General features: G+C 45.8%; 1 protein-coding gene across 4 annotated transcripts in view; it reads right to left on the reverse strand.

Annotated features, from left to right (window-relative positions):
* LOC118509138 (probable nuclear hormone receptor HR38) overlaps positions 1-26,887 on the reverse strand; it is a 108,010-nt gene that overhangs the window by 8,834 nt on the left and 72,289 nt on the right. For all 4 annotated transcript variants that reach the window (XM_036049339.1, XM_036049341.1, XM_036049340.1 and 1 more), the window contains 2 exons: positions 6,913-7,175; positions 1-837 (listed from right to left, as the gene is read on the reverse strand). The exon at positions 1-837 is cut by the window's left edge and continues 345 nt beyond it. In XM_036049339.1, coding sequence (XP_035905232.1) covers positions 1-837; positions 6,913-7,175 — 1,100 coding nt within the window. The remainder of the gene's footprint in view (positions 838-6,912; positions 7,176-26,887) is intronic.

The raw sequence follows: 26,887 nt of genomic DNA on the forward strand, positions 1-26,887 counted from the left end.
CTTCAGCCCGTAGCTGGCCAACTGATTGTACTTGATCTGGTACGTTTCCTGGAAGCTGGGCAGTAGCGAGCTGTTGCCTGCTGCAGCTGCTGCTGCCGCTGCCGCTGCTGCTGCTACTGCTGTCGCTGAATCCAAACCGCTTGGACCGGCTGCGGACGTGCTGGGCCTCACACCCGATTGAGCGGCCGCCTGCGCGTGTACGATTGCCTGCGGTAGACGGGCACTGCTCGCCAACACGGGATCGCTGCTAGAGCGAAGCGTAAGTAGTCCGAGTTCTTCGGTCGAGGACGACTCGAACAGAAGATCTGTGTCCGGGGGTTCGGTGGTCGGTGCTCGCGTAGATGGACCAGCACTGAACGGGCTGGGGAGCTCCTCCTTGTACGCTGACTTGAGCAACGCCGACGGGATGCTGTCGCTGGAACCGCCGAACGTGGACGGATTGTCCTCGAGCCCGACGAGCGTGTCGCTCGAGCTGTTGGAATGTTGCGTCTGGTCCGCTAGGTACGACTCGGTGGTGATGGATTCGGCCGGCGTATGCGGCTGGGTCGAGCTGAAAAGCTCCACAAACTTGTCTAGCCCGGACGAGAGCTGATGATGCTGATGGTGATGATGGTGATGTTGCTGCTGCTGCTGCTGCTGCTGCTGGTCGTGATGATGCTGCTGGGAATGTCCTAACGTCGACTGATGGGGATGTGGATGATGTTGTTGCTGCTGATGTTGCTGCTGCTGCTGCTGCTCTTGTGGCAGATGCGAATGATGATAAGTCTGCTCCGGATGATGACTCTGCGATTGTGACAGTAAATAATCAAATGAAGAAACGGAACTAAAAGATGACGCCTGTGGAGAGAGAGCGAGAGAGAGAGAGAGAGAAACGAGAAAGCGAGACGTCAATTAATTAATCAAAAATGCAACACACCGCTTTTCCATGGCCGTGCGCCGCGTACTAGTACAACCATGGTAACCACGATGGCGATTTTCCGACAAAAGCGACCAAGAGGCGTGGCTTTCGGCGTAGCGCAATCGCCGTTTCGCGCTAGTTGCGCTAGTTTCGCACGTAACGCAACCCTTCTTGCTGGCACGCTCGTTCGGTGAGCATGAGTCGACCGAGAAAAAGGGAAAAAAACTCATTGCAGTTCCGGCCTTATTCAATATCTATATTTTGGGGTTCCGTTCATTCCGCGTTTTTCTTTCGCCCCATCCCACATCGCACACGGCCACGGTCGATGACGTGCTCGCTGTTGCTTGAAGGAAAATTGCTGTATCGACATTTCGAGCTCGACACCGTTTCGGCTCGATGCAGCTCAGCTTTTCCTACCCGTGTGAAGGGGTGAGTCGGTTTTTATTTTCCATTGGCCAGACCCGGAGTTCTCCCTTCTCAAGTTTTTGATGTTCCGTTTTGCTTCAGTGCGCCAACTTGTTAGTAAATATCAAAAGTCAGCCACTTGATTGGATGAACCGGTGTGGGGTGTGAGTGATTCTCTTCTTTTTGCTCCTGGTTGTCGGTGCTTCACGCAAGGACACCACCACCTTCAGGACACGGTGGGATAATGAAAAATTCAACCAAACCGTGCAAAACTCACTTAAAAACAGCAATGAGCGGGCTGGTATGGGGCGGACGAGCGATATAAGTTATTCATACGGTGTATCGAATGAGGAGGCTTATATTTTGGTGCTGATTTCAGGCCAGTTTTGAAGCTCACCGTTTGCGTGAGCTGTGTGAATTAAGTTTGCTCATCAAACGGAGGGCTTAATTGGGGTTCGGTTATTGATGACGTTCCTGTGGAGCTATTTTGCAGTTGATTTAAATTAATTGGTGGTAGGTTTAGGAGCGAACAATTATTGTGTAAAAGCGTGTTTTACAGGATAGAAACAGAATTAAAAGGATTTTTTTTCTAGCTAGAAGGCGTTGTAGTTTCAATTGAAATACTGGTGGGAGCAATTCTATGTTATGTACTGTGAGCTACAAATACAATAAACACTTTAGTGCATATCTTTTCAAGTCTTTTGAACCTACTATAATGTCAGCAACTTGAAAAATCGAATGCGGTGGGACCCCCTTTGTATGTTTTATTATGAGCCGCTGTGAAGAATTCAAGACGGTTTCAAGTGCAAATCTTTCCCATTTTTTTAAAATTTGCAAATAAAAGGTAAATTAAAAAGCAAACATAACAACTCTTCCGGTCACGTACACCGTTCTACCCCAAGGAGAGAAAAAAAACCCGCCATCTTCAATTCCGTTCCAAAAAACCCGACCGGGAAAAGAAAAGTCAATCAATTGATTAATGGCGGTACGCGTGATGCGTTCGATTCACCCCAAAGTTGTTGACCCAATTACCCGGTACCGGAAACTTCCCTATCACTCTTTCCAATCTTCGGGAGGTTCCAACCTGGGAAAGCGTACTGCCCGCGATAGCGATACGCGTGCGTTGATACGTTTCCCATGATTTGCTCGCCGTTCGCTGGCTCGGGTTCACCCACGCAATTTTTAATGCTTCTCGTGAAATGATCTCGGGGTGAATCTCCACACAAGCCTTAACTAACGGTGGAAATTGATCTTGTTCGATTAAAATTGTTGCTCTGTCATGCCGCTGACCCTGGAAACGCTCGTAAAAGCGTCACACATCTTCGGCTAAAAAGTCGATCGATCGAGCTTTCACTTTCCTTCCACCGTTAAAGCGCAGCTGATTCACGTTTTGCTATCAAATTTCCTCGTTCGCTGCTCTGCCAAACTGTCATTTGGAAGCATCAGTTCTTATTCTTCGGTGGAAAGAACGGCGGGTGTTTTTTTTTTGCATAAAATGCGCCATAAAGATGCGCCACCCGTGATGAGATCGCTGTTTTTATTTCTCACGATGCATCTTCCCTGCTGCACGTGGCATTCGAAACCATCGATCTCGTTCGTCGATCCGAGGAAGGGAGATTCCCTGCTTTATCGGTACGATCGTACGGTGATCGCATAAAATGGCCCGTTCGCGCACACAATGCGAAAGTCGAGGACGAAAATCAAACTACATTGTACTGCTGCGGGGTCCCATAGAATGGGCCGGTTGGTCCGGACGGACGAGCCGGGTGAATAAAAGAACTTTTCTTTCCCTTTTCCCAATCTGGCGAGCCACCCGTAACCCTTATCTGATTATATTAAATTTGAATCCGTGACAATCGCTAAACAAACGCTCTGCGCGCTCACGGGCTTCCAGCGGGCCTCACAAACACTCCACATGGGACAGCGGATCCTGAACGCGCTGTCAGCGGGTGGCAAGATGCAATCGCACCACTATCCCGCGTTTTTTCGCTCTCTGGCTCTGCGTGTGCCACGATATCGGTAACGAACCGTATGGCTTAGTAGGGTCGCGGTGTGGCGCATCGACATTGATCGTGTCGATATAGAAGAGCATCCCTGGGCTAGCCTGTGTGGCACATGCTATCTGACTGCTTCCCTCAGTGGTAGATGGGCCCCGATGGTGGTTGCTTGTGCAGAAATAGACAAACAAAAAGAGGCATTCCTTTTCTTTTACTTCGATATCGTTCCTTTTTGTTTTCGGACGATATCGAATTCAAATTCGCAAACAGGAAGATGCTTATTTAAATTTTTGTTCGGTTTTTTGTTTGTGTTTGCTGAATTTGATGCAGGAACTGTTGGAGAAAGTGATTGTTTCAGGGGGAACCTTTTTTTAAGCGTTACATCACGAGGAGAAGGAGATGTGCTTGCATCCTGTCCGTTTGGGATGGTTCCAGAGTTGCTGTTTGATTGGTTTTTGGTTACCGTGTGATAGAAAGAGCATTAATACTTGCATAAAAATGCAACCCGGGATTCCCTAGTTTGTTGTTTTAAATGGATCTGGTGGGAGCTATTTCATGTTATTTCTTGTGATCTCACGAAATATGATTTAATATTTTAAGCTGTTACCACATCATTAGTTATCTACTCTATTTAAATATAAATAGAATCGTTTTTGTAATTTTTTATCTAAATCTTTAAACTCTTGGTGGGATCGATTTTACAATGTTTATTAAGAGCTGTTTTATTGCTTTAACGATATAAATTATCAACTCTCTTATCAACATCTTTTTCAATCTTGAAGTTCAATAAAGCTTTTCCTGAATGATCGATAATTGTACCAAATGCAACATATTTCTCTTGTCTTTGATATTTTAAAAACCTTGGTGGGACAATTTTGATATAATTTCTCGTGAGCTGTTATAATTGATGGGATGAATTTGGAATTGTTGACTGTGTGCTGTCATAATCACTATTTTAGTTTTTTTGTTATCTTGTCATTCAATATTAAACTTTAAACTCACTGGGAATGGCTCGATGTGTCTATTTTTGCCAATTTTTCTTCATTTTATTACATATCAAATATCTAAATAATTTTTGTCACATAAAAAATCCGAATCGTTTTCAATACTTCCCCATCTGATGATGATGATCAGAAAAGCTCCAGTCTGGGGCGAAATAGAGTCGCAGCTGGCAAAAATACAAGAAGTATCAACATCATCGATACCAGTCCAAACAGACGCTGTGTGCGTTGTGTGTGTGAGCTATGAGAAAGCGATTCGGCGAAGATAATGAAAACGAGCAGAACGACGAGCCTCTCAGTGGGAGATCGTTTGCCGCGAATGTTTAGACGGGTAGGGTAACCATCATCTCCGGATGGACAGAAACCGAGAATCCACAACACAAAGTTAGATATTTTACGGTCACAGCTGGTACGATCTTCGGTGGATCGGTGAATCAAACAGTTTCTCGAGCGTTGCAGATGTTTATGGATATAAATCCTTTTTTTGGACAATTTATTTAATGCATTTCACACTTCACAGCCATATGACACCTCTTTCTTCAGAGAGAAAGAGAGAGAAAGAGAGAGAGAGAGAGAGAGAGAGCGGGAAGTGCGAGACTGACTGACTGCTTCCTATCTTGGTGCAAATCGGAGACACGTTCACTTATAAACTGCATCGATCAATCGACACTTGAGGCAAGTGGGAAGTGGAAAAAAGTGTCATACAGGGGGTCCCAAAAAGCGGGACAGCTTCACTAAGGTGATTATGTCCCCCAGCCCACCAGGTTTTCTTTTTCAATTGCCCGTGGCCATAAACCAATCCGTCAAAGAAGTGAACCTCGCAACCAACCGACCAACCAAGCGACTATCCATCGGTCCATCGATTATCTGGAATGGGACGCCCTGTGTAACAACACAGAGCATGCAGAGTGCCGGTGCTCGTACGCGACCCCCAAAGCCAACCAACATGTCGAGCGTAACAAAAGGGCAGCACAGTTATCGGTAGAAAAACATGCACCGAATGCACACACACACACACACACATTGCTGCAGCGCGCCATCGGCTGCAATGACAGGAGCAAACAGGCAGCCCAACGCATGGCACAAGGTAAGCAAAGGGGAGGGCCGCTGTCTCACGACATCACGGGGAAACATAAGAAAAACATCAGTTAAACGGGAACTTCTTGGCGCGCTGCGAGGAGAAAGCTGTCGAATTCGTGATTTATTGAACGGTTTCGGGTTAGGTCCCGATTGTCCCCTTGAGCGTGGCGGCCCGGGCACACAGCGTGGGTCAAACCGTACGGCAGGCAGTCGGGATGCCCTGTTGTGATGCACTTTGCTCTGCACGGTGCCGCACAGAGGGTGCCAAAACCCGACTCCTGCGCACACTTGACGTATCCTTTTGTTCGGATCGTTCGTCATAATCATCATCATTATCGCGATCATTACGAACGCAGCGTACACACACACGGACCGAACGGCACGTCGCTATTGACAATTTGCAATCTGAAGATCGGCATCGGCCAGGTTGGGTAGTGTGGTTGGTGAGTGGGACCGTATCCCCTTTCAGGCTTATTTTCTGGGTGAAAAGTAGAAAATTTCGAATCGTATTTCACTTGACGCTGCGTCTAGCAACAATTCAGCAGCAATGCCACACTCACCCGGCCCAGAGTCGGGGTTGGAAGTTGGGCTGACAGATTATGACGATGGCAGGATAACCGATCACCAGCGCGGAGATCGGGCCATCCACGAGCACAAACGATTGACAGTGCCGGTGCCGGTGTTGTGAGGAGTTTTGTTAAGATGGGAGACTGTTGTTTTTTTAGCTTTCCTCTTATCTTGGTCCAATCGCCAAGGAAAAGCTTCCCTTTTTGCGCTGTTTGCGCAGGGACAACGACAATCTGTCGATGTATCGCGATAGGACCGTTTATTAAGTGTGTTCGATAGTGTTTGTAGCTTTTTTTCTCTTCGCTTCTCCTGTCGCCAGAAGGTAAATCTTTTAAAGCCTGGCTTCAACTGGGCGACAACGGCAGTGAAAGACATCAGCCGGTGTTATCACCAAATCTGTGCATTGGCGATCGATGGAATTGAGTGTGGTTTTGCTGCTTGCTCAATTTATGATATCTACTTTCCACTGTCTATTGGAAGGATTCTGTTTCGGTGAAGTGAAATATTGATGTTTTTATCGCCCCATCGCTTATTTGGGACGGAGATTTGACACGCTTTTTAGGATTTTTTTTAGCGTTTGCTGCATTAAATCATTATTAACCCATTAAAAAAAGAAATAAATTAACCAAGGTGTCTTTGAAATGATAGCGCATCGTGCTGTTAAACTGATAAAAAGAAAATTATTTCTATCACCGTAATTTAAAACTACATGAGAAAGTTTTTATAGCGACGAAATGTATGCAAATATTGCACTATTAACCTTTTTTATTCCAAACAGTAATCTGAAGCATGGTTTTGCATACTTTTAGGCTAACGTACGGTTTTTGGCTCCTGAAAAGCCTTTCTTTAGTACTTTAACACCTCTAGCTAGGCAATTTTAACACATTAAACTCTCATCTTTTTCCCACAATTTCGCTTATAAAATATTCAAAAATCTGTAGAATATTTCTTGAAGAACACTCACCTGTGGCTGCAGCAGTAACATGCTTGTCGCTGAGCTGCTACTACTGTCCGCGGCTGCTGCTGCTGTCGCTGCTGCTACTTTGCGCAGGTTGTCGTTCGGATGGTCACTGGCACCGGAAGCTGTACCGGAACCGCTGCGACCTGGCGTCAGGGAACTGCGTTCGGTCGTCAGACTCGCTGGCTGCGACACTGACGATGGATCTGCGGTTGGGACCGCCGATGGGACCGGTGAGGTTGCCACTCGCGATAGCAAATGGGGAGCACCTGGTGGAGAGAAGAGAAAAGCACAAGCTTTAGTGATGACCGTTACCACACGGACACTACAACGGCACTAATTAAGCAGTCGAGTGGAGGTGTCTTGATGATGTCTCGCAGTCACCACCAACAGCACGCCAACTAACCCGTAAGTGCTACGAATCATAATCATCCTACGGGAAGCAATGCGTTCACTCGCGTCCTCAGACCACTCAAGCACGCCACAATTAAGCAAAAAATATATCTCCCGTGCTCTATGGCACTCGAGGCATGCATTTAGCCAAACTCCATCAAAGGCTTATCTGCTCGCGGCCGGTGCGCTATAGGCCTCATGTATTATTTTACGATCAAGCGACGAGTTTTCAAACGCTCACTCGCACGCGCATCGTCCGGTCCACGCTGGCGGTGAAGCGATTATGGTGATTGTCAAACATTTTTCGGAGAGCTCCAACCAGATTCGCTTATCGCCAATCTCCATATTGGCGATGGCGATGAAATTGAACCCACGCTGCTGTCGGTCGGCTGTGGACAAGGTGCGACAAATGAACCACCCGGTCGGAGCCGGGTAAAACAAACGAAGGATAACAATCGTCACATTTTCACGATCAATCTCGACACCATCTGGTGTCTGGTGGATGATGATGTGGTTTAGTAGATTTTAATAGGTGTCCTCCCCACGGTGCGGATTTTTTTGTTTTGTTCGTTTGTCCAAATCACTTCAACTCGTTTTCGATGGGCAACAACCAGCTGGACACGGGGATGAACTCACGAGGTTAAACTTGGAGATTTGGTGGTAGACTTGGAGGGTTGTGCGCTCAATTTCTAATGCTCACAATATTTTGCTTGGTATAAAAATGATCAGATTTACCTCAACTCTTGGGCGAACGATTTCTTTTCTAAAAGCACTTATACGATGTCTTCTTTGAGACTGGCTTTAATCAGAATAACTCAACTCATCTCCAACTTCCCGCCGAAAGAACGACTCTTTTCAAAACGCGGATTACAGTACGCTTGCGCTCAGTTAGAACTGGAGCCTTCCTAAAAAGAGGCGTGTTCTAGAAGTATAACAATAAAACGCCATTGCTTTGGCAATTCAACTGCACATCCCAAAGCCCAAGATCAGATAAACCCAGCTACAGACAATAACCATCGGAGCACCCATTCTCCCTAAATGTGAAAATAAAACGGCGAGAACCCGGTGTCCCAAAGGAGTCCATAAAAGTCGGTGATATTTAGCGAGTTGATTATGGCGAACAGCGGGACAGCGCCGACACGCAGCCAAGGGGTCACGGTACGGTGGATGCAAATGAGCAACAAGGCAACAAAGTTAAAGGTAGAAAAATGTAGCATGTGCAAAGACACTCGGACTCACGAGACTCGATAACAGAAGGTGTGAAAAATGGAGAAATTAAGCATCGCGAATATCCACCGGCGGTTCCCGGGCGGTCGGTTCGAAGCCAGTATGGTGTGTGTGCGTGTCTGTCTTATCTAACGATCGGTATGAAAATTTAATGATGTGCTTTGGAAGGTTTGATTTATGGGCAGGATTTTTGTTTATTGTCTGTGTTGAAACGGTGATACGCATTTGATTACCAAATTTACCATCAAAAGTGGTGCGAGTGGATTTTTTTTTCTCGAACAGATGTGTCATGTGCTCTGTTGTAGTTGGTTTTATGGATTTCTAGTTCTTCAGTGTTTAGCTTTATCTTTTGCTTGTGTTTTGTTTGATGATTATTAAATGTTTAATGTTTAAAAAAAATCTTTTTCAATATTTTACTAAGAGGATTTTTGCTCATACCGTTTTAATATTTTTATGTATTTTTTGTGGAGTTACTTTTACACTGAAACTTATTAATTTTGTATTTTTCTCAAGCTCACATTTCAGTCTCATATTTTCTGGCATATGATATGTGAAGGAAGGGCATGAAATCTTCCCGGTAACATTCCGATGACACATATCTGTCTAATGATTTGAGATTAGAGACTTTTGCTTTCCTTTTACCGCCAGTTTCCATCTCCGTTCCCCGCTCCATTCCCCCTGCTGTTCGACTCGATAACACATTTGATAATGTACGTAATGTCGGCTGTAATGCGTTAACGTTTTAGCCTACGGCTCGCAACACAGCAACACGCGAACGTGTAGCATGTACCAAACTAGTCAATTCCATGGGAAAAATCACTGATCATTTTCCTCAAACCCAACCCATTCGTGAGAGGGGCAGCTGGGGGTAGGACCACCCCATTTCGGGCCAGCATAATCGTGGGGAGTTGGCGTCCGGCGTCAATGTTTTTTTTTTCGGTCTTGTGTTTTCGATTGTTGCATGTGTTGCAGCAGCATGATGCTGGCACCCTGCGCTGAGGGGAGTCACATTTGATGCACACGATACGCACACGCGGTCGTAGGGAAAAGGAAAACCGAACCGAACCGTTCCTATCAAACACGCCAAGCGGTGATGATAAAGCGCGGGATGGTGGCAGAGAGGGAAATAGGGAGAGGGGGATGGGGTGTGTTGGTATGATGAAATCTTAATTCGATTCGAATGGGTTTCGAATCCCTCGCGGGACCGAGGCCGAGGCGGGCGAACACCATCGGGTAATTGCGTGACCGTGACTGATCAGGGTAAATTCGGTTGTCTCCTCGGGGTTCCCTTTCGTTTTTTTTCTCCTCCCGACGGCTTGGGAGGGTTCATTTTTGTTACCGTTGTTGATGCTGTGGCTGCTGCAAGACGGATCTCGGCGGATCATTCGATGCGGTATGGAATTCAGGCCCGATCGTCATCGTGTGTCAGCGAAAGGATGAGCAGTGTGATGAAGGGAGGAATGTCTGCTGTTGGGCGATATGAACTCACCAGAGATGAGTTTCGGGGGGATGATTTGATGGATGTGTGATTAAGCCTTTTGCTTCATTAAGAAACGCGAACAATTTAAGCAATGCAGCATGAGAATCCGAAAACAATCGTCGCTCGCCTTGTTAGCCTACATCTGTCAATTTACTATTTGGATGGTGGCTTCTGAAGAGATTCCGAGGTGACGTATGAAAAGTGCAATAAATCACCAACTCTCCTGAAGAAATGCGGATTATTTGTACTCTTTAAACCTTAAGGAAGTTCTTCATTTAGCTTCCAATAGAGCCGTGTTCCGTGTACTAAAAGCATACCGCTCAAGAGAAAAACGACTCAAAAGAATGGGACAGCTGATTTAAACTGATCCCACCCCGGCCCCGGAGCTCGTTACTGATCCTCAATGGAAAAAGGCCGCCCAGAATAACGGTTCAACTGCTCCCAACGGAACTAATTCATCCTTTCTGCCCGGTCGGTCGAACCGCGAAGGTGGATACATTTGTTTTATGATAATTTTAATCAACTCTAATAAAAAACCCTGGCCTCCCTGACGTTTTTGTTTTCGAGCTCAACCGCGTTGCGGCGAATCCTTTCTGCCGCCATCAAAGTGCATCGGAGGGCAACCCCCCACCCAGCCCAATCCCCACCAACCCCAGCGCATAATCAATCAAGCGGGTTGTTGTTCTTCACGGATTCTTGGAGTAGCTTGCATTGCGCTCTTTTTTTCTCTCTCTCTCTCTCTCTCTCTCTCTCTCACTCCATCCTTTTCAGTTCAACCGTTTTCACGCGCTGTCGGCCGAAAGAGAACCGAATCATCAATCAAGATTTCAATTAACGCGGGCCCAGTGTATAAGAACCGTTTGTTTGGGCGGAACGCGAGCTTTCCTGCCGACATACATGCACTTATGCAAGGTTGAACAGTTCCGGGACACGGTTGGGTATGTTGGGTTTTCGCATTTGGGCCATTAAACTGGGCGCATGGTTTGCTACCGTCGCTCGCCGCGTAGAAGGGAAGAACGAAGCACTTCACAAGATCCACACCGGCTGATCGCTGGATATCGCAAAAGGCTTTCGGTGTGCCGGCAAAGATTTGACGACGGTCGCTTGTGAATGTTTGGTCGTTGATTGATTCTTTACAAACAAAGTAACAAGCGCTGTTCGTGCTGTTTTTTTAGCGTTGGTTGAGATGCATTTTGGGGCGAGTTCACGGTAGAGTTGTCATGGGGATGACAAGGAGGATAAAAGCTTTTAAATCGCCTAATAAAAGGTAGGAGTAATTCGCTTAATATAGCATAAAGCTTTTATTAAATTGTTTTAATTATTTAATACGACAGTTTAAATAAAAACGATAAGATATAATCATTACTAAATAACAACTAATAATAATCTAATTTTAATCCTCTTAAAAATAAAAATTTATGTTAACAAATTGCCTACATTTAGGCGGAACAAGCACATATTCACCTTGTATCGGTTTGAGCTATAAACAGTAAGCCTTTTTATTAACATTCTTTCCTTATTTTCTATAAAGCTTCTCCTTCCCCTCCCTTCCTTCCTTCCTTTCGTCTTTCTTTCTCCAAAGAACACCGTCATATCAGATCAAGAAGCATATATCGGTCAACATAAATCAGATCAGCTCCCCTATCTGACGAATGAAATAAAAGTAAAGAAAAATCCACCAAACTCTGACTCTCTTTGCCTTCTGAATGTACCCCTAGGACACGGTAGGCTCGATTTGGGTGCTATAATTATTTAATTTCCTGCTCATTTGAAGCACGCTTGAACCTCGATGTGTTGTGATTGCCATTTTTTATTTACTCTCTCACTCTCGGTCCCTCGCTCGCTGTTCGCTGTCCCGCGATCGCGAATCCAACGCGCTTCAAAGAGGAGAAAATTTATAATAATATCTTTCTTAATCTTAAGTGCGCCTACCACAGCCCGGGTTCGTTTACCATAAATTAGCACTCCCAGCCGAGCTTTAAAGGGTGGGAGTGTCTTCCTTTAAGCTTGGAGGCAGGCGGGAAAAGAGAAGCGTAGGGTTTTGGAGATAAACGTTAGCTCTAACCTGTACAAAACATGGAATAGAGGAATCAAGTACGATTGAACCATGGGAAATGATCGGCTGGATGCGGGCGGCATCAAGGTGTTACGGCATCATAATCGATTCCGGGCGAGGGTTGTGTTTTCAAAAATTAAGCTTAATTTAAATCGTAAAATAAAACACAGGGTAATTACCACCGACGGTGTGTGTGTGTGTGTGCGTGCACACAGTTCCATCGACTTTGCCTTTTTAATGTATTTTTTATTTTTAGTGGCATCGGTATTGTCTTTCCTTTCGGTGGACTTATGTTGGGAGCATTGAGTAGCTTGAGAGGAGGACTTGCGTGAGAACATACAACATTTACAATCTTTCACCAGGGAATTAGAAGTCAGTTTATGCTTCCGATGAGAAATAGCCAATGATCGTTCGCATGTGGATGCGTACGATGCTGCATGCTTCACATCAACATTGGAATATAATTGCGCACGGCTCATCGGAAGTCTAATGACGGTTGCATCACAGGATCGGAAAACGGATCAGCAAAGCAAAGAAAGTGATTTGCTTCACAAACCAGCAGAAAAATGGACCATCGGGAAATGTTTAATATTTGCTGTCTATTGTATAATTTTTGCATCGATGCACGATCGACCGGAATCCCAGGGTTTTTGGCAGAAGATTTCTCCGGGTTCGTCGCTTAATACCGAATGGAAACGATCGTCATCACCAGGTTTTTGAGGGAAACATAATTTTTCACAATGCACACAGTTGGGAGCCGGGTTTCGGGATGAGAGTGCCGGGAGTTAAAGAAACGAGTAACAAAAAAAACGCATTCGCTCTCACACACAAACCTCGGATGCATCCACGAAAACCCATCTCTAAAAATAAAACCCATGGCCACCGTAATGTTTGCTTCGCATACTTCAAAAAGCACCACGAGCCCCAAAAAAAGAGACCCAAAAATACGGATCATTACATAAGTGTAAAACGTTTTCTGGGGGGGAAAAAGGAAGGGAAAGCGAACGCAGGAGGAGGAAACACAGACAGTGAGCATCGAAAATAAAACAAACCGACTCATCCGATGGGAGCCAGCGTTGGTAGTTTTGTGTTTTTGCTTGCTGCCTACTGCTTGACCCGTGCGTTTATCGTCGGTCCCATCGCGAAAGCCCATCTCATCACTTTCGCTTTCCGATCGGCCAGCAGTGGTGTGCGCACCTTTTCGGCTGCTTCGTGCGTTGCGGTGCGTTGAGTAGTCAAAAAACACACGAAGCATAAATACAAATATAAAAACAAAACAAACTCTTCGAACGAAAAACGAACAAAAAAATCGGTTCCTTCATTAAAAGTTGACGATTTTTCATGAAGAAGATACCCGGAGAGCTTATCGCAATTTTCTCATCAACCAACCGAATCGATGCGAGCTAAAGACCAAAGTTCCAAAGCTGAAGACGATCTTGGACGATGCGTAGAGAGGGCTGCTGATTACAGCAACAAAAAAGACTTTTGGCGTGGAATGTGTTGAATGCGTATCATTAGCAAAACCGATACCAACCGGTTCGGGTCGTTGGGTTTTGGGGGGAGAGAAAGAAATCGAAAATCGGTCACAGGGTAAGACAAATGAGTGATTAGAGCTTGTCTTTATTCCTTTGCTTTTTTTGGCTAGTAGTGTAACGAGAGAGAAGAGAGTTTATGTTTTACGACAGGAAACAGCAACAAAAAAACTCTAATACCTTAATTCACCCACTCGCCCAACACGATCCCTAAAACAGCTGGCGTGAGCTGGTTCGAGCTACATAAGCCGGAATGGAGGACAGACTACCGGGCGAACGGCGGTGTGTCGATCGTGTGCTAATGAAGCGAGAGGCATTGGAAAATCGGTAATGTTTTCAATTATCTGCTTTCATCTAAAAATCCCCCGGTTCCCGGTTCGTAGTGGGTGGCCCCTGTGTTTTTCCTCCATCAGAGAGGGAGGTTTTTTGCGCTGGCGATGTCCCACCTAGGAAAACTCAGTGAGCTGCTGCTACAAGAAGAGATACTACTAGCAGCAGTAAGAATCGATCGAAACAACTAAACAGACAAGGGAAAGGCTTCATACTACCCGCGATAAGCGCCGGCGCCAATCATCCATTTTGTACCATTAATTACAATTCCGCGGTTTTCCGCGCCCAGAAACCAGAAACCTGATCGCGGCTTGCCGATCGCTGATCGGAAGAAAGGCGAAAAGGGGGAGAAGGTGGAAATGTTTTATTGAGAGTAACTGGCTGCTGGAGGGTTCTATTGGGATTTAGGTTAGGATGGTGAATATCGCCAAGACATCGGGTCCATGTTCTTCCAATGTCGATGCTCGTTGGAAGCCATGTTTTTGATGGCGAAAGAAGGAAAGGATTACCCGATAGTGAAGGTATGTCCCTGCTAATGGAGCCGGGTAAAGACCTTTGGCAGATCTTCAGGGATCGCTTGCTGAGAAAGCTCAGTCACAGAGCAAGTCATCACTCACTGTTGCGTCGGCCAAACAATGGCCCGCAAATGTGGGATAGATGTAGGATACAGTGTTGCCAGTGTCCTCGGGCTGCTTCGCGTTCATGGTCAAAGTCTCTCTCTCTCGCTCTCAAGTTCGCCGAGGTTTGATTGTAAACAGATAAACTAACATCGCGCATCAAGCATCGCATGATGATGGTGGTGCAATCTCATCTCATCAAACAACGGGTAAGATCTTAATTCGGCACTTTACACTTCATACACCCGGCTTGGAGCTGCTGCTGCTACTACTGTTGCGACCCGAGGATCGCTAAGTGATACTACAAACGATCGTACACATTTCCACCGTTTTTTTTTTTCCTAGGCAGTGATGTTTGCATGAGACTCGTTCGACAATGTGTCGGTAGCCCTCTCGGCAAGCACTTTTCACCATCCATCCATCGATCGATCGACCAAGACTGGAGACTCATGCTCAAGCTGGGTTAGGAAACAGAAAAGAAGGAGATTTGTAACAGCTCAATTGTGTGTGTGTGTGAGTCCTCGAATATCTGTAAGAGGTTTCTTACGCGCTTTGCAAAATCCAAAATTTGCTTGATTCGTTCCGGATAGTGCAGTCCTCCAGTTCCCATTCCCCATATCCCGGGAGAGGACACCGTACAATCAAACGCCTAAAGTCCTATCTCTTCTTCGAGCCACGATCGGCATGGAATGCAAAATTTGTGCTTGAAAGCAGCAATAAAGCAAAACGGCCCGAGGGAACCCTTTTGCGGCTTGTGGCTCGCTGCGGGAGGAATCTCACAGTTTGGTTCGAAATCGAAGAAAGAAACTTTACCGTCGGCGAAAAACACTTAACAATACAAATTGAACTGTCAACAGTTGCTGGTCAAAAGGTGCGAAGCGGTGCGCGCGCGCGTCCGCCACGAAGACCACAACCAACAAAAAAAAAAAAAACGGCGAAGGTCGTTTGATACACTCTTCGAGCGAGTGGACCGTTTTAAGATTCGTTTCAAGCCGGAGTTCTTTGGGCTGTTTTTTTTTTTTGGGGATATGCTTTATCTCTTTTTTCTTCAGAGTTGGTTGGTTTGTTTGCTGCTTCTGGCAAAGCAGCGAAGTCTTAGGAGGATTTTGTTTGCCCGTTTGGTTTGGTTATCAAGTAGCGCATGTTCAAGCATTATCCGTTGGGAGGATAAGCGTGTGCGCGCGATGGTTTCCGAAAGGCTCTCGTTGACGGTTGTCTCTTGTTGATGGTTGTTGGCGACCGAGCGATCATCACGCCGATGGGCCACTTGTTGTTTGTTTGTGGTTTTATGTCTTGCTTTTGTCATGTTTTCTTCAGTGCTGTAGCGGTGCATGCAAAATGGCTCTGGGGGTTTGGCCTTAGGCAGTGATCCACATAGGTTGTTGATACAGTGAGGTATGAACAGAACAAATGTTTAGAGAAGATCCATTTTGCGGTAGAAATTTAACTAGCATTTTGCTATATTACATGTACATAGAACATTTTGTTAAGCTGATGAAGATGAAACTACAGCAGTGAGACAAATTTAAAAGCTGAACAGATTGAAGATTGGAATATGAGTTCAATTTTAGATGCGTAGTGTGTTCATTCAATTAAAAAAAAGAACTGTTATGCGCTCTAATTATCGTTGTCAACTGTGTAAAGTCTCTGAATATGTTTTTCAATTACATATTTGTTTTAATTATGCTTTAACCAAATATAATGCGAAAAATCGTTCAGTTATTATCAAGTTCAATTACAACTTTAGAAAGGATTAAGCTGTTTTAAATATTTTCTTCAACCGTCCTCAACATAAGAATCTACTGAAGTACTCGACCTAAGGTGCTAAACGTTCATTTGAAACTCAACACGTGTATACCCGATTCTCGAGTAATCTCCCATCGCAGTCCTTACCACGCACGTGTAACCCGAGAACGCGCCTGATCTTGCGAAGACGGATCTTCCCCGCTAATTGACACTTATGCCACACCATTATGCCAAACACCCGGTCACAGGGTGATACGATCTTCTCCTTGCGATCCCGATCTCCCGGCCAGAATCCGATGTCTTGCCGGACTACGTGACAAGCCAAGCCAATCCAACGCGACCAAGAATGTACGCGTTTGCCAAAATTAATACCACACCAACAAATCGTTTCATCTTCTTCTTTCCCGTTTACTGCTCATTTAACACACCCCAAACACACACGCACACGTGTTTTTCCTACCCATTTTCGGCAAACCCAGACCCTCTGACATCGTTTTGTGGGTCAATACTTTCACCCCGGTTTTTCGCCCGTACATTGAGCGGGCGCGTGTGTTGCTTCGGAGGCTTCTTCAGCCGTACCGCAAGCGGTGAGCCACTTCAGCGAAGAATGCTTGAAGAGATTTTGGAAGCTACGGCCGTACACCGCACCCCGACAACTTCAAACCTGAAGCGCCTGGCTGTAGATGATGAACCTACCGGGCGCTTCCCTTCGGGGTCGGGGGAATGGTTGTTTTATTGCTCACACACACACCGAGCGATGTCCGCAAGCAAAGCGGACAGAGTCAAACGCAGTGAAAAAAAGTCTCATTAACGGAGTTTCTTGAAGCGATGGGTACACGAGTGGGTTTTTTGGGGGTGCGCATCTTCATCCGTACGGAATGGAAGCAACATTTTGGAAGGCTTTAGGTTGGATTTTGCAAGCATGTGAATAATGAGACACATTCTCAAAAAAGTACAACAAGGTCCTCTGCTCGAACTACTCTTCGAAAAATAGATTTTTGAAAAACGTATCAACGGCTTCAAATTTAAAAATAGCCCTGCAGCAAAAAGAAAAGAGACCGTTGCTAGGCCGAACGTACGAAAAGTTCCCTTTCGGCAATTGTGCGAATGTTATTACGAATGTTGATGACCGCTTATTTCGCGCACCGCAAGTTTTATGTGCGTCCACTGTACGATCGCTTTTTATGGTCACCTTTTATTTAATTTGCAGTCAAGCAGTGACGGTTGTGGACGGATTTTGTGGACGTTCGGTTGTGCATCTTCGTCAGAGAGAGGGAGATGTGATGCACCTTGACTGCACACTTTGTGAGGTTAATTATGTAAGATGAAACGTTCGGCGCCGGCTTCTAGAAAGCTTCTCCACCGGCACAGGTGTGATCCGATCGCAAAATCGAAGCCACGAGATAAGCGAGAGACATGGAAGGGTGACGCTTTTATGATGCTGCTGTCGAAATTGAAGTAAATGGTCGAAAATAAATTCTTCCTGCCGGCGTGACCCACTTTCAGGGTAGTAAAACCCGAATTCTTCAACCAAAACCGTGTAATCGTCCTCCAAGGTCAGCCTGAACGGCGAGGGAATGGTAATGCGAAACTTGAACTTGCGGAGGCAAAAATTAAAGCTTTACTCATATCGCTCTAACTCATCTCGCTTTGTAGTGGTCTCACAAGGCAAAAAGGGCTTTGATTTGCAGATTAATTTCTTCAGGTTGGAGGTCACATGGAGTAATCTGATGATGACCGAGCACAAATCAGCAGTTGCCCTGTTGCCCTACAATTGAGGGAAACGTTTAGCCAGCACGCAAACAGTAGCCACAAGCCCTCATGTGTCCCAGAACAGGTCCAATTGCAGAAACACACACTTACAAAGACTCCCCGAAGAGCGTAATGGAGCATCTTCGCCGTTTGGCAGAACTTCTAATTAACGTCGGACGGCGGGACTAGTATTAAGATAAACACTCCACTTCGGTGGGGTCGAATCGATAAAATTAGTACCTTTTTCTCCACCCGGTCGATGATCACCGGGATGATGGAGCCTCGTACATGAAGAGGATCGTACATGTGCGAGTAAGAAGAGCAACAAAAAAAGCGGTTACCAAGGCTGTCGAGAGCTCACCGAACGGGGGAACCCACCGAGGAAGAAGGCTAAAAGATAATTCGCTCTCTTAAAACGATGCTTTTGCTTGATTAGCGGTGGTGAGCAATTGCTTGCTCCCGTAAGAGTTGAGCAAAAAAAACCCGAGGCGTCTTAGTCGGCAGACCTCACCCGAAAGACGGCTCTTGTGGCTGCCGGTTTTACGTCAAAAAGGCAGCAAATCGTACCAAAGACACAATGTAGTGCCACCGTTTGCTGGAGTTGAAGTTGAAGGCACCAAGTCCGTTTCTTTTTTTGCTTTATCGGGAATCACACACAGAGAAACAATTTAAACATACACGACGCATGCGAACTAAGTAAGGCTAGGGCTATTGGGATCGCAAAACCACCCTTGAAGAGGCAGAGGCAGAAACTGTAACGAGAACGAGATGGAAGCAAATTTGAAAATTGTTGCCACCATCACTTAAGCTGTGATGGTGGGCTGGGCTCAAATTTAGGCAAATGATCGCTGATTACGCTGGAATCACATTTCGCCCGATCTTGGGGGGTTTGGATAGGTCCAAATCGCTGTTTTGATGGGCTCCAGTTAACTCTCGTTCTTTCCTTGCTTTTTACCCAACTTCTCTTTAGGCACATGTGTGAGTGTTTGTTTGAGTGATTTGCGGGTTTGTTTCGTGCGGCAGTTCCTGTGCGGGCTTAGTTAGTGTGTTTTAATTTTATTAACTCTCGTTAAACTCCGACATCAAACGAGAAGGCGAATGACGAGCGTTCGTTTTTGTGTGTCTTCCCTGCTACAGTTTAGATCGTGGAAAACGATCCGACAAATGAGCGAACTGAGCTGCTGTATTGTTAGCTTAAGCATCCTCCATTGAAGGGCTAGAAGAGTAAATCACATCGTCGATCTGTTTTTGATGTGGCTGGGAACGTTTCTCACGAGCGGGGGCTTTGAATGTGCAAAGGGCTTGTTATTGAGATGACACAAGTAGTTAAATTTATACAATTTTTTAATACCTTGATAAAGGTAGCTTAAAGTGAGCTTGAAGTCATAGGTCGTGTATAATGTTTGAATTTAACACACTTTGAGATGTATTATAAACCACTTAAGCAAGTCTTAATCATTAATCCACAAAGCATAGTTAACGATCGAGAAAAGATAAATAAAAGAAAACGTGTGTTAGAGCATCAAGAAATCCGCATTAATGTCTGAAAGCCATTTGAGCTTGCTTTCCGTGTTTTCCGTGTCAGACATAACATAAACTACGGAAAGGCTACAGCTCGCTCGGTAATAATTTTATCCCATCGCTGCTTGACACTGCTACTTCACAGATTCCGGCGCAGACATTTCTATCTGCATGTTCTTCGGCGTCTCACTCAATCCCGTTTTTATCCTCACCATCAAGCACGTTCCAAGTGGCTGGAAAGCTTCCGTACTACCGTCGATCGCTACCTCTTTGCGAGAGGTTCACAGCCGGTCGAAGTCATCTTGCTTCGGCCGGTCTACAAATTGATGATTTCACCAATTGATTTCACTCGCGTACCGCTTGCCTACACCACCTCCACCTCCACCTTCCAATTTTTACCTTCTCCCTCACTAATCCGAAGCCCCTCGGTGTGTGGGTGCGAGCTCCAAGGAGGAGCCGTGCGATTATATTACGATTAGAAAATTATTCAAAATTACTATGATCGGGCCGCGATCATAATTGAGAATTTATGCAAAACCGTGCTTCTGCAATGGAAAGGCTCATGGAGATCGATTTCTGACGCGAAGAGTGGGGCGCGTTCGTCCCAGGGTTCGTCGCTTTGACCGGGTGCGCATTGATGTCGTTTGATCCGTTTGGTGGATTTGCAGCAAAAAGGGGAAACAAATATGCACTGGGGCCGTTTTGCACGATGGATCGTTTCGTGGCGTATCGCGTTGCGTGGCAGAGCCATCGAGGTCAGGGCTGGTTTTAGGTGTAGTTATGGACATTAGCGCGAATTTTATTGTGCCGTTAGGCAGCGGCTAATTAATAGTCATTCCGTCCGGGGTGACGACCCATCACCCCCTCACCGGGCCAACCTTGTTCAAGATGAGTTTTTTTTTGTTGTTGTTCAATTTCACCGCCGATCGATCGATTGTCATGCAGATCGAAATCGATCCTCGGCAGAAAAGTTGTCGTGGTGTGAAGTCGTTTCCCGAATGGTTATTCGATGCCACCTTTCCGGCTCGTCTTGTTCTTCGCTGTTTTATTAGATTTTTATTTGCTTTGGACGGAGCAGAGGAGCTGACTGATCTCATCAGTTGGAGCGAACGATCATCTAAAGCAGATCCGAACAGAAACACTTGCACCGAAACTTGCAGAGATGAATGTCAAACTCATCGCGAGAAGATCTATCTGATAAAGACGTCTTTGAAGCCGGGAAGTAAAAATGATTTACGGTTCGAGCCGTCTGGGTGGCCGATTCGGGGCCAAGATTTGAAACGATGATGAATATTGAATCATCCGTGCAAGAAGCGCTATCAAATAAACCCATTAAGGGGGTATGCTTCGAGTTTGCTGAGTCCTCCGGGCCGATTACGGAACGAAGTTAAGAAGTAGCAGAAAATGGTTAAAAATTTAAAGCACAAGCCAAGCTTTATTCGGGCAAACCGGCAACGATTAAAACGTCACAGTCCCGGGTGAATTGAAAATGCAAATTTTTATTATTATATAAATCAGACAGGGGGGAGTTATGTTTCATTTCGCTTGACAGTTAGAAGGATTCTTGGATTCGAAAGAAAAAAAATAATTAGCTTCCCGATACAGGTGTGTCTCGTGGTAAAAATTTATAACGAAGACGCTGCTAAATGTTTCCAATAAATTCCCAAAATGAGCCATAAACGCCCACCTTGGCTGGTTGAAGCATCCCGTGCGCAATTTGTTTACCTTTTGCGTGACAAATATCCGAACACAAGTGGTCATTCATGTGCGCACCCGTTCTATTTGTTCAAGCGACAGTAATGTGGTAATTTCGCTCAACCCACACCCACACACACACACACACACACACACGTCTTGCGGGAATAAACACTTCACAGATCGGCCCCGGAAATTCCCGTCGCGAGTGAGAAGAGCTGGATTCTGGAGCGCGTGCCGTTGTTTAAGAAACCGTTCTCCTTGGCCTAATGTTGTGTAGTGTAAATAAACTCGTGAAGACTCGCGTGTGTGCCACGTGACGTATAAGGAGTGGACGCATAGCTCGAAACCTCTACGCCCATCGTCAAAGCAACCATCGACAGGTGTCGGCGGGAAGGTGTCGTGAGTTCAACAATAAAAAATTGGCATGCGAATTTTTCTTTTTCCTTTGCCCGCCTCTTCTTCACTTGTTAGCGCTAGGTTGTGGTTCGATTGGCACATTTTTTTCGGAGAAATTGTTGACTTTTGATCTTCACCTGTGCCTGGGCAACAACGATGTGCCAACGACAGGTTCGATAGATGCAGGACGAGATTGCACAGGTGGCACGAATCGGAAAAAAGTGAAACGATCGGTTTAGCCGGGAAGACGATTTAATGATCGGTCGCGCTCGGCGATGATGATGGGGCGATGATGTGCCAATACTGAGGATGGACACAGTGACCACTTGACCTCCGTTCGGTGTCGGGGTTTCGGAGAAGACCACATCGAACCCGGAGAAGGACTTTCGAAGCCTTTTTCTGTCGTGGCGTTTGAACCACTTGAAGCTTTTATTGCACGATCAAAGTTCGAACCGAGATTGGCGGCACGCGTGAAGAACGTCAACTATTCGCGGTGTGTGGAGTTTGCGTTTCAAGTGTATGCTCTCGGTGCGCTGCTTCCCGTTCAGAAGCTAAGAAGGATGCCGGTGATGTGTACACGCCACTGGTACACACTTCAAACGTGCAACAAAAGCCTTCGGTGGATAGAGCGGCGTTATCAGATTTGATAGATGTTTTTCAGGCGATAAAGACTCAAGCGATTGTTGCGTCATGGTACGGGTTTATTGGGATGAGCGTCAGGTGTTTCAGTACTTTTCAGCATTGTTTACTGTATGACGCAAGTAATTTGATTCACTGGATTTTTCTTAAGCTTAAGGCACAATTTTAAAAGCAAACAAAAGAATCCACCTCTGCTTTTTTATAATAATACTAATGGAAATTCGTGATAAGAAATCCTTTTCTAATTTATTTAAAATATTTGAGTGGGAAAAGTAGCAACACTTTGTCGTACAAGCTGATGACCCTCGTTAGAGTATTCTATTTGAGCACATGTTGAAGTACAAGTCTTCAAGCCTTGGATGAAATTGCTAAGCCTCCCTGTTATCTGTTATAATCGTTGTTTGTAGCACTTTCTCGTGTTTGGATCCAGATACAGTGGATTTGTTTCAGACATGTGTGGATTGTCTATGCCATTTACAGGATGTCTCACAAAATATGGGTTTAAAAAAGTCTCAGCTTTCTAAAATCTATCTCCTATTAACACCGTCTCTTCTTATGAAGGTATAAAATGATCTTTGATATAAGTTTCATTAAAATCTTCATTATCAAACTCACTAACTGATAAAAGAATATACTTGCGACCCGCTCTTTCCATCCCCACCCCACACACTCCAACACAATCCTTCCCAGCCAAACACATTTCTTTGCACCCGCTTTATTTGCTTACCTTCTCACCGGACAACAAAAAAAGAAGCAAACCCTCCGTCAACGCTTCTTGTATGCTTTGGCGTTTGCTGACATTGCGTTTCCATTGTCTTTCGCTTGAAAAGATTCATCCCGCTCCTCCCCCGCCGGCAACCAATCTCAACCACCCTATCACAGCCACAGTTCGCACAGTTTGGAGCTTCATTGTAAATTTGACAATTTTCGTCCGAACCGAACATGTACGACCGTTTCGCTGCCTTTCGTTTCACACCGATCCACCCGACGTCGCGGTGGCAGCATAACGAGGCGTACCGGCAGCAACACCGACCATCGACAAGGTGTTTTGTTTTTGTTTGGACAGCAGCAAACGCGCGGTTCGAAACGGGCGTGATGTTAACCTTCGCTCCAACCAACGTTCCAACACCATTCCTTCCCATTTCCACTGGTCCACTTTGGGAGTGAGGGGGTTTTCTTAAGGGGATCCCCTCTGGTTTGGTATTGGTGTGTGGGGAGAAACCTGCGGGATGTCGATGTTTTGTTTCGAAGGGAACGCGTTCAAATTAATTAGCACCGATGTGTGACACTCCGCTCATTATTGAGATACCATGGTGAGTGTGGCTGTGTGTGCCCGAGGTTCCCAGGGGGGAGAAGAGGTGTAAGGAAGAGGAACAAAAGGGGAGCAAACAAACAAGTAGCAACCAGCAGCAACAAGTAGTAAAATAATTTTATTTGTTGTACGCACGCGACGTACAGATTATCGTAGTGTGGGAAAACGAAAATTTGTCACTCATGACGGTCTGGTAGCGGGAAGCGAACGATCATTTGCATGTTGTTTTCGGGTGATGATGATGGGTTCATTTTATAATGAATTTTCTTAGGAGGATCTTTACATCCCCTATTGAGTCAAAGAAATTCTGCTGACCTATATTACTATCCCTTGTGCAAGAAACTAAACCTAAATTCAACTCACAGAGTCAACCACAAGAATCCAATATCGATCTGGCTACTTCAACCCACCCAGCTCACCATCGCTCCATCATTTTCCACTCATAAACTAATGCTTTCCACTCATTTGAATTCCCATCGTGTGGTGATTGTCTTGCCATCGGGAACGCCAGCGACATGTATTGTCTCATTCTAAGAAGATGAATCCCGCATCTCAATCCCTATCACTGTTGTGGGAGTCGATGTCGTCGCCGTTTGATACGTTCTCCTTCTGCAGAGTATTTGAATAAATTTGAAAGTAAAATAATGCAGCAAAATGTATGCTCGCTTGAGTTTTCCACGCAAATAGACATCCCATACTGTTCCAGAGGGGGGATATGAAAGTCCGCTGTCGTCCATTTGCCTATGGGTATGGTAAATAGGCTTCAAAACTTCAGAAGACGCTACCGGATGGACGATTTATCGAAATCACGAAAGAATAATGGCTATGTCTGCACAATCCCATATAGCTCTGCTGCTTTTGCTACGATAAACCGACCGACGACGACAAGCGGGCGAACCGCATCATCATCTCGTCCCCCCCACCCAGAGGGAAACGATGCATCAGAACGGTAGGCTTGTCCCGGCTAGACTCTCGATTGGATTACTTTTCCTTCCTACCTTTAAGCCAACCATGTCGGATGGCTTATCACGATTGAAGTTTGAAATGGCAACACGGCCACCATGTTTTGCAATCTCAACCACCACGGCATAGCTGGGGTAAAAGTAACGCTTTGGTTGATTGAACTACACAGTCCCGCGTTTTGCTTCCCAAATGAAAACCGCAGCCGCTCAAACATGGTTGCTGCGAGAATCGCAGCACTGGAACTGGAAGCATCATTCGGTGTGATCGTTTTGTGCGCTGAGATGTAAAATAAGTCGTCTTGCAGACAGCGTCCCGGAAATGTGTCGCTTCAGTTCCAATTTGAGGAGTAACATGAGCCCGTGGATCCAGATTTTCAGCCGAACTGAAGCGGTTGAAACGTCTAACGTTTCATTCGTCTGGACGCTAATCAAACATTTGAGTAACAACGTGTAAAGGCAATAGATCAATTGATTTTGACAACGATAATTGGCCGTTTCGGCCACCCAAAAATGCCTCCCAAAACCGAGCAACCGAAGCACCAAGCAAAACAAAATTAATCATCTGCGTACTTCGGCGATCGACCGCAGATACCGCGAGCGTTACGATCAAATCAGCATCAAATCGAAATTATAATAAAAATGTACGGCCCTGACCAATCGCAACCACATCAACCGGAGACCGGAGCGGTTTGATTGATTTCAAATCACTACCACCCACCGCCATCCACCTACTTTATTCGTTCTACTGAAAGGTAATATTTTGTCGCTGAGATTGAATTACGGACGCGTGCCTCCGAACTGGACAGGCGATAGGCGAGCAAATATTTTGGGTCGGGTTCGTCGCTTGCCGCGCACATTTGTTCGGTGAAGTCTTTCGTACAGGAAATAGGCCTAAAACAATCGTTCTTTCGCCGGTCGGATGGATTGCTTTCTTAAATGCTTTTGTTCGTTGTACCCTAATTTCGCACAATTCGTTACGGGCTACAAAACTATGTGTGTGTGAGTGGGTACGCATTCCAGTACTTACGTGATGGACGGGTTTTTTCTCCGTAGGCAAATACTTTCCATCCAAGCGACCTCTCCAGCACAACATTAGCATTAATCAATTCGCGTGTTTGCTGTGCCAAATTGTTTCCTTTTGCTCGTCTAAAAAGCTCTCGAGCGAGGAAAAAAACCCGCTCGAGCAGTAAATCATGGCATCGTAATCGCAATAATGAGCTGAAGCCTTTATCAGCTGAAATTTATGGTTTTTAGCGATCGATGGACAGTAGTGGCGGTCAAAATGCTGGGGACGATCAGGGCCCGAAAAAGCAGGCCAATGCTAGGCAAGTTTCCACAAGCCTCATACACACACACACACACACAGCCGAGTCATATTGAACTCCAAACGCTCATGACCTATTGGCCGTCGCCGTCAACCACACAGGTCCCGCGATGAATACCGTTGCACTGGGACTTGCCTGTTGCATTTCTCCCGCAAAGATGCCAAACATGCGATGACTGTTGCGATTGACTGATGACTGTGACGATTTTCTGCAAACCATGTATCCGATCCAAGGGGGCGCCCCCGGTTGGTTCCTTCTTTTCCTTTTTCAAGCTAAAGAGACGAGCGAAACCTGCGGAACATCAACCTGGTTGGAAATTTTTGCTGATTGATACTCAGCACACCGTGGGTGATTGATGGGCCAAAGCGGGCGATGCACCACCATCGGACCCAGTGGGTGCAGTGGGAAAACCGATCGCATAACGAGGGCGCCACCTCGCACCAAACGCTAACGCTGTCAGTCATTAGGCGATCGTCGCTGGACACCGAAATCCTTCGAGCGGTTCGTGTGCTCCGACAAAGCCGACAAACACACTCGGGCGAAAATTGCAATGTTGATGCTGGCACACCGTTGGTGGTCGACGTAGTTGCACTTTTTTCGTGTGTCATAGTTGCGCTGCTTTATCGAATTATTGATACGCTTGCGATCCTTTCCTCCCACGCTGCGATCAACGGTCGCAGCCGCCACAAAAGGCGCTGAAGGGTGAATTATGGTTAATGCGCGTACATGGCGTACATGGCGCACGGTCAGTTGCGGCCGAACACGTTCGACTGCGGCTTATCGGCATCGGTTGATTCAAACAACTGGCGTTCGTTAATTTTCATGGCCCCGGTCATTTGTCTCGTGAGTGCAATAAAGCAACCGGCGTTCGGTATCCCGAGGCTTCGATCAGGGCCGGCACTGAGCAGAGGATTGATTAATTATTTGATTCAAACTGTCAACGAGAGAATTGCGTGCCTATTATGAAGCATTACTGATAGGAAAATTTGTTATTA

This window comes from Anopheles stephensi, chromosome 3 (genome assembly GCF_013141755.1).
Source record: "Anopheles stephensi strain Indian chromosome 3, UCI_ANSTEP_V1.0, whole genome shotgun sequence".
In the NCBI taxonomy this organism is placed as follows: domain Eukaryota; kingdom Metazoa; phylum Arthropoda; class Insecta; order Diptera; family Culicidae; genus Anopheles; species Anopheles stephensi.